Source organism: Scomber scombrus, chromosome 17 (assembly GCF_963691925.1).
Source record: "Scomber scombrus chromosome 17, fScoSco1.1, whole genome shotgun sequence".
In the NCBI taxonomy this organism is placed as follows: Eukaryota; Metazoa; Chordata; class Actinopteri; order Scombriformes; family Scombridae; genus Scomber; species Scomber scombrus.
The window spans coordinates 4,105,530-4,114,726 of record NC_084986.1 but is presented as its reverse complement, the minus strand read 5'-3'; the positions used below and the strand labels follow the sequence as shown (position 1 = coordinate 4,114,726).

The 9,197-nt window shown below is 36.6% G+C and overlaps 1 protein-coding gene across 2 annotated transcripts in view; it reads left to right on the top strand.

The window, feature by feature from the left end:
• The first annotated feature begins 804 nt into the window (after positions 1-804).
• cnksr3 (cnksr family member 3) overlaps positions 805-9,197 on the top strand; it is a 53,253-nt gene continuing 44,860 nt past the window's right edge. For both annotated transcript variants that reach the window (XM_062436885.1, XM_062436884.1), the window contains exon 1: positions 805-978. In XM_062436885.1, the coding sequence (XP_062292869.1) occupies positions 927-978 (52 nt within the window). In that variant the 5' untranslated portion in view covers positions 805-926. The remainder of the gene's footprint in view (positions 979-9,197) is intronic.

Sequence of the window (9,197 nt, the reverse complement as noted above, 5' to 3'; positions counted from 1 at the left end):
TTTAAGGATTTAAAGGAAATTTCCTTTACTTTATTATTAAGAATTAATTATTAATTGTCTCCAATTATCCAAGTTTTAAACCAGTTAATTTCTTCATAAATAAATGACCAAAAGAAGTAGTGTTGCAACTTTTACATGATTTCTAAGCATTTGTTCTTGGTTATGTCAACTTCTCCAAGAAATACACTATTGTTTATAGGATCAGCCAACTAATTTTCAATTTCAGTTTGTGTTAATATCATAGACTGTATATAAGAAATGGACATAACATCCGTGATGTCACCCATTGGTTTGTGGACTGCTGCTCGGAGGCCAATAGTTTCGGTTCTGAGCATAGGTTAATATTGAACCACTAAGAAGTTGCAATACCCCCCCTCAGGTACAGCACCAAACACAATTGCATACTCTCTAAGTGTAATCAGAACCCTGAATTTAGAGAGAAACTCATCATAGGATAATAATTGACCATCATTATTAAAAAGCTGTTTAACCAGTATAATACCATGGTCAACCCAGTTTTTATAATATAGAGATTTATGACAATAAAGATATTCTATTCTATTGTACTCTACTCTACTCTACTCTACTCTACTCTACTCTACTCTACTCTACTCTACTCTACTCTACAAATGTACCTGAAGGCAGCATCGTCATTGATTGGAGGAGAGCAGAGAAAGGGGGCGTGGTTATCACTCCGGTAACCTGACACCCTGCCGCACGCGCTTCTGCATCTCTTGCCTTTTAAACTTTCTGCACGAGCGAGATCAGTTAGTTCAGTTAGTCAGTGAGCGCGCGGTGGACCGTTGGCCCGTCCGGTGTCGATGTGTGTTACCGGAGCTGTTAGGAGTTAACATGTCTGAATAACTGGTGTGTTTTCAGTGGTTTTTTGGATAAAAAGAGAGAAACTACTTTATTAAAAACCCGCCATGGAGGCTGTGACTAAGTGGAGACCGCAACAAGTGGTGGACTGGATGCGGGGTAAGGTCGCACTCAAGTCGGTCACTTCATAGGGAGAAAGTAACGGTGGTTGGTGATATTTCTGGGGGGAAATAAAGGATAACTCAGCGATTTATCTACTAATTTAAACTGTGTTTTGCTCGACTGCAACCTTCCAATGTGAGTCCACTGAGAGTTTTAAATCATTGTAATGCAATAAGTTAGTTTATACGGAGTCTGTTATAATAAAAGACACCATATAAACTAACTTATTGCTTTAAAATGAGTTGAAACTCTCAATGGACCAACATTACTGAATGATTAAGCACTGAATTAACCGTTACTATCCATTATTATCCATAATCCATATAATTTAGTGCTTTATCTGCTGTAAGGGTTTAATCTAAAGTGTGTTTTGCTCGACTGCAACCTCCCAATGTTGGTCCACTGAGAGTTTTAAGTTATTTTATATGGTGTCTTTTATTGGAAATAATGGATCATTTAGTGCTTTATCATTCAGTAATGTTTGTCCATTGAGAGTTTTAACCCATTTCAATGCAGTAAGTTGGTTTATATGGTGTCTTTTTTGGAAGTAAAGGATAATTCAGTGCTTTATCTGTTGGTAGGATTTAATTTAAAGTGTGTTTTGCTTGACTACAACTTCCCAACGTTGGACCACTAAGAATTTTAACTAAATGTAATGCAATAAGTTAGTTTATAAGGTGTCTTTTATTGGAAATAATGGATCATTTAATGCTTTATCTGCTGTTATAGTTCAAGTGTTTTTGTTTTGTACCGCTGCAACCTCCTGTCATTCAGTAATGTTGGTCCCCTGAGAGTTTAATGCAATAAGCTAGTTAGTATGCTGTTTTGTGTGTGTGTGTGTGTGACTTGCAGCTTTTGTGCTTTAATTTCAGATGTATTTATGTTATAAAGCTGCAGAAGTTAGTCAATTAATTGATTAGTTGTAGGAGTGCACACACCACTTTTTTCAGTCCTGTTAACGATACGTTACCGGGGCTAGCACCGATCTGACCGATATTTGATATTAGTTACATTATCGTTTCGTTCTGTAATTAATTGGCAGCTATTTTCATCATCAGAGTTTTTTACGTTTTTAAAGAAACGAGAAAAAAGTTCAAATTCTCTGGTTCCAGCCTCTCAAATGTGAATATTGGCTGACTTTGCCTTTCTGCAATTCATAGGCCAAACAACTAATCAATTAATTGAGACACTTATTGATCAATCACTAATGACAATAATGGTTAGTTACAGCCTTAGTTTTATGATGATTTAATGGAGGTTAACGGTACTGACTTTTTCAGTTATGTTACCTGGGCTAGGTTTTTAATCATTTTGAGCATTTTTATTTTTTAATTTTTTTAAAGAAAATTTTGAGTACTCTAAGCCTTTCTGAAATTTAAGGACCAAACAACTAATCAATTAATTTAGAAAGTATTTGATAGATTAAACAATAACAACAGTAATCCTTAGTTGAAGCTGCAGCTTTAATATATTTATGGTAAAAAATGATGATTTAATGGTTATATATATAAGTTATTGGTCCCACAGCTGGCCGGGGTTTCTGCTTGTGGTTAATTGGGATGTTTGTTAGTTGATTGTAATTGAAAGTAGATGCTTGTTATCTAATGTTGGTGCTGTCAGTCAGTTTGTGAATGATACCAGATTGTTGTTTGATTGTTAGTGATGGGGCGACTCATTTTCTGTACATGTGGGTCACAGATTGTGGTTTTAATATCAGTAGCAGGGCCGGGTTTCCTTTTGAAAGCTGTGATACCAGATTTGAGTATTGGTGTCGAGTTCTTTGTACCTCACTTTGTCCACAAGACTTATTCTTCCGATACTTGTGCATGTCATTTACGTAACATTTAGGTCAGTAGAGAAAAAATATAGATATTTATGTATGTTTGATATCCAGCTTTTGTCAGCTTCACATATTGTCTTTGCTTATATTTGGTTAGTGGAGGAAAATCTTTAAAATAAATGAAAAATGTAATATGCACGCTGCACATTTCTACACAGATGCTTGTTCATTGGCAATAATGTCTAAATCAGTCTCAGTTTAACACGTCACTGAGCCTAAAACATGCATTAAACAGTGGTTGGACAGTTGTAAAGTTGTAAAGTGTGTGTGTGTGTGTGTGTGTGTGTGTGTGTGTGTGTGTGTGTTGGCTCACTAACAGGCTTGCAGGTTGACAGACTGACTGATAAGGAAAAACCTCAATGCGTAACACTGTTGACTGTTAAACAGATGGTGGATATAAAACCTGGTATCTGAATGAGACACACACACACACACACACACACACACACACACACACAGTTATTACAGTGTGTCATAAAGCAATAAACAGGCCCAACTGGTTAACCAGTCAGTCCATATAGTGACAGTCAGGTTTGATAAAGATCAGTTTTTAATTATCGGGCGTTAGGGTAACAGTTAGAGCCTCTATGTGATAATCAGACATTTATTTTACACTTTAACGACTGAAAACAACCCTGTACTGAGTGAAACGATACCTTCATTTGATCCTTTTTGTACCCAGATGTAGAAAACAAGGACTATTTATGTGTTTTTTGCTTGTAGCCTATCATTTACAAAGCGTTCTTTGATAAACAGGAGCAAGAGACTGAAAATTGTGCCCCGATTCTTCTTCTTCCACATCTTCTATTACTTCTTTTCCTACCAGTCATAAACAACGCTGAGCATATCCTCTACAGTCATGTTAGTGATGAGAGACGTAACGTTTTGTCACACTTTTGAGGAACTGTTCGAAACGTTGATGTTCTAGTTCGGTGATCAGCGCCAGGTCCTTCTCCCTCAGTAACCACCGTCATAGCAGACAGCAGCTTTTTGTCCATGTGAAACCACAATAGCTCAACTCTGCTCCACATATTTCACTTTTTGTGTGGCTTCGTCTGCATCATGTTCCCTCCAGTCACCTAGCTAGCAGGCAGACGTGGCAAAAGTACTCCCATTCTGTACTTAAGTAGAAGTACAGATACATGTGTAAAACATGTATCTGTAAAGTAGAAGTACTGATTGCACATTGTGTTAATTTTTTTTAAATTGCATTAATCCCTCACTGACTCACTCACTCACTTTCACAGACTGCTGTTATAATGGACCTCTGTAAACTGTGTACAGCATGTGTTCATATGGTAGAAGTCTTACTGCTGCTGTCATATTCCTGCAAAGTCTGCACACATTGTTTGGACTATTACTTCCAGTAGTGGATTTTGATACAGCACACCATAAGAAAGAAAAAATATCTGTTTTTTTATCACTTATTTCTACGTCCTGTCTTCTTTTTATAAAGTCATCGTGGTTGAAACAAGTAATGAGCCTGTTTTAACAGTGTAAGGAGTAGAAATTACAGGTATTTGTGGTCAAATTTAGGGAGTAAAAGTAAAAAGTCTCATACTCAAGTACAGTTCAGATACCTGGAAAAAGAAAAAAGGATAATCATTAGATATACATAAAATACTGCCTTCATATATATCTTTAAAAAGATACATCGGCACATATGATAGGCCAATATCTCTCTTTCTCTATTGGGCTTTACTTCATACTACACTACGCAGCTCAACTCTTGATTAAAGTTTTTCAGTTAAAAAACAAACAAACAACGACCACATAACAAAGGTCGACGTTAGACCCCACAAACGATTATTGGGTTTTAATGACTCATCCCTAATGAAGTTGTGATTGGTATCGTTATCCTGATGTGAGATGTTGGTCTTATCCTCCAGCCTTGATGATCCATAAAGAGTCGCTCTCATGATGAACGCTGTAAATCTTGACTTTGTTCTCGGTGACGGTTGCCGTGCGTCTCCAGTTTTATTTACTGCTGTGAGAAAGCGAGCGTCTATTCATCCTCCGACAGACACACACACACATCATTTAATTCAGAGCTGCTGCCGCTCAGTAAAAGAGCCAGACAACAGCAGCGGCTCTTCATACAAGTCTAACACCCCCCCTTAAACCCTCCAAACCCCCCTCCTGCTGTGTGGAGGGGTCAACAGGTTACCGTGACCACTAAATACGGTCGCAGCGCCGCTCAAACTCATCTGACTTGTGTTCTGCATGAAAGGAGAAACACTCAGAGGGGCGATCACTTGACCCGGAGTTTAGTTATGAGTCAATTAAAGCTATAAAATGGAGAGTTGGATATTTTGAGTTTTCTTTAAATATTTTTTAGTTTAAGACGGTTGGCTGACGTCACCTTGGACTCTGGGATGTTATAAAGAACATATTTCACTATTTTATGATTAAGAAACAACCAGATTAATCAATAAACCAGTTGATGATAAAAAATAATCATTATTTGTAGCTCTTCTTGTGTTTCCTTTCACTTTCTCTGCCCCAAAAAAAGTTTTTCTCCCACAAATTGAAAAATCATCCTTAAAGTTTGTAAAAAGTGATTTTTTTCTTCTTCTCATCTTGACTTCTTATCTTGAATCAACTGTAAGAGATAAAACACAATAATAATAATGCAAATTAAAATATCAAAATAAACATCAAAATCATTAACCTGATATTAAAAAATAAAATAAAGCATTTTTTTAGATTCCTCTCCTCTTCTTTGTTCAAATAAAAAGTATTTTTAATCAAATTATTTACAGAAATCAGTGTGAAAGCGATAAAGAGAAACAGACTTGAAGCTGTATTTTGAATTAATTTGGATCACATATTATTTATTCCCTTTTTTGGAAACTAAATGTATCATTAAACCACATCCTGATTGATCTGGAGAGCCAAAACTTGATCCAAGCTGGAGGAAAAAAAAGATCAGCGTTCCCATTAATCCTGGAAAAACTCTGGAAATCATAGAAGTTGGAGAAAGATAGTCGGGATATTCAGAGAACTAGAAGTTAATTTCTCAGTTTGTTAGTGCACAAAGTTCGACTTAAAAAACAGGTTTGAGTAATAAAGGAGAGAAAATACGTCATTCATCACAGCTGCTGTCACTAAATCGTCTCCACAGTTAAACTGACAGGAAACCTTCTCTGTTTGAGTCAGCGAGACGTTTTATAACAGTTTATATTCAGGCTGCTGGTTCAGTTTTAACAGCTATAAATAAGCAGATTCAGCTGGTTTAAAAAGGTCATAAATCAAATCAATCATCTTTATTGTGAATTAAAGGCAGATATTATTTTATAAACTGGAGTCAGTTCCTCCTGTTCATACTGACCGTTCATACAGTGACACAAAATCCTCCTTCTGTGTGAAAAACATGTTTAAAAATTCATCTGAAGCTTTAGCCGTCAGAAAGAAAGAGAGAAAAGGAGGAAGAAATAACAAGGAGGAAGAAGAGGAAAAAAGAACAAGTAGGAGGAGGAAGATGAGGAAGGAAAGAAAAGAGGAAGAAAGAAGGAGGAAGGTGAGTAAAGAAAGAAAGAGGAAGAAAGAACAAGAAGGAGGAAGAGAAGAAAGATGAAGAAGAAAGGAGGAAGATGAGGAAAGAAAGAGACAGTAAATGTGTCAGATATCACTTGATATGACTAACTCAGACTGCTGAAGCTGAATAGAAGCTGATCAACTACTTTTAAATGACTGTGTGGACACACTGTGGATTTTGTCCTCCATCACTTTACATTGAAAGCACATTTGAAGGAGATCTTTTAATAGTATGAACAGGAGGAATGATTACAGAGAGGAAAACATCTTTACTGTTTATATGGACACCTGACTGCTGTTTGAAGACACTTTACCAAAATAAACCTTGTCTATAATCAGCGTTCTGCCGACTCTCGACTGTTAAAAACTCTCAAACGTTGAATTTTGACACAGAGTCGATCTGAGCTGAAACAAATTATCTATCAGAGCAGCTGTGACTGAACCCGGAGGAGGTTTTTCATCATTCCTGCAGCAAACTGATCACACACACACGCACGCACACACACACACACAGCTCAGGGATTTGAGCTCGGCGTGTTCGGACAGATCTGCATACTTCTTCTCCGCTGCCCGTCTGGCAGGTGTAAATGACGACATGCTGGCAGAGAGTTTAGGAGACTGTCAAAATAAATAAAATAAAAGGTGACACATCCAGTTTCTCTCTATGAAAGGGTGACGAGCTGGAAAAAAGAACAACCGATGAGCACATTTTCTTTGGTTTTTGAGTCTTAATTGGATATTTGATGACATCACAGCGAGCTTAAGGAAATAGTAGCGAACATTATAAAGACCAAACTAAACTAATCAACATAAAAATCAGCAGTTAAATCAATACTTAAGACCAGAGCTGCAGCGATTTATCAATTAGTTGCCAAATATTATACAAATACAATATGCAAATATCAACAAACGTCATATGTCAAATACAATATAGTGTCAATATAATAAAAGGCTTTCTCTATATAAATATCAACAATGGCCTTTTTGTTTCTACTGTAGTTTTCATTCCATTTAATAAATAAACAGGAAGAAGAAAGTTAAAGTTTTTATTTCAGCTTTCTAAGAATCAGGAACTGCATCCGTCCTCATGCACCTGTCGTCATTTGTTGTTTTTATGGTTGCCGTTGGCGACATAAACAAACCAAAAGACAACCGTGTTCCTCCTCCACCTGTCTTACTCTTTAGTCATCATCTTCATCAGCAGCTGGAATGAATCCAGATCAATACTTGATCTCCTGTGAGACCTGATAACAGAGAAACTCTTCACCTGATAAAAAGGATCTGAGTCACACGTGACTGAAGGGCGAAGGGCTGGTTGTTTATTCAGCGGGAGGAGAAACTCTCAACTGTCATTACACACATTATACAGCAGGTACAGGTTAACTTAAGGTAGTGTTGGCATGTCTCAGTTATAAAAGAGCTATAATACACTACATTACACCAATGATCAGTGTTCTAGTTCATCCCAAAGGTGTTTAACCCTTACATACTGCTCATATTCTGACTTATATAATTAGTAGTAGTCATTAATAAATGTTTGATTAATCTTATTGAGAAAACAAAAGACATTCACAATCACTATTTTTTGGTCCAGGAGAACATGTTATAGAATATGATGAATACAACATGTTTGAATGCTGATTTTTTTTTTAGGTAAAACTGATATAAATATAAAAATATGGATGAATAAATTGGTCAAATTGGACCCTGAACAGTATGTAAGGGTTAATGGATGTTGTGTGAAATATAATGGTACGCTGTAGCTTTGGCTCAACATCTGGAGGAATTATGTGGCCAAGCTCAAACAAAAGCACCATACATAAATATGTGGTCATGTAGTATTAGATAAGATGACTAAACTGTGACAGATTTATCTATCAGCGTCTCTTTTTATTGAAATAAATTGAAAGGGGAGGATGCCTGCAGGGGAGTAAACTAACAAAAAATTGATAAATTATTTAGAAAGTGATTCAGTGTACGGGCCTGAGGTCAACCTACCTAGGTCTCGTCACACCCCTGGCGTTAACTCCAGGGGTGTTTAGTGACAGGTTCAGTTGATTTTTAGTGTTCATGTGGTTGCTGGATGATTTTTAGTGAAGTTAAAAGCAGTTAATAGTTAAATAAAGCAGTTAAATAAATGACTATGTGTAAATTAAGCCTCCAGGAACAGCGCCAGGCTTTAAAGCCAATTTAACATAGTGGTCAAACGGTGTAACTACAACATCACATGAAGCTATCAGGCCCAAAAAGACCTTTCTGATAGACTTTTATTGTGAAAGAGACATCTATAGCAGCTGATACTTTTTTATTTCTGAGAGTCACAAAATCACAGTTTGATCCGTTTAGTCCGATCACATTTAAAAGTCAAAGAGCCATGTGATTAAAGTGTTTTCGGAGGGTTAAACAGGAAGTAGTCGGCTTGTTGTGAGTGCGCTGCTCTTTGGGCAAAATTATGCAGAAATTAAACAGAAGAGGAACAACATATTATTTGGTTTCATGCGTCACTCAGCAGCTTTCTTAGGAATAAACGGGCAACTGCCTCCGACATTATATCGAGTTCCCTTTTATACATGCGGAAAAGTGTGTTGGTGTGTTGAAGAGCTGCATTTATTCAATTAAATCCAGTTTGTCATCATCACACAGAGCTGAGCAAAACTAGTGGGGTCATCAAGGTAGTACAGTATAACAATTGTAAATTAAAAAGACAAGAATAAAAGTTAAAAAAACAAGTCATATAATAACAACAGTATGTTTTAGAGACAGTCCATTCATTGTTTATTAACAGTCCATGATGATATCATAGTAACGTGCATTAGTGTGTTCCAGGTCATTCTTCTAT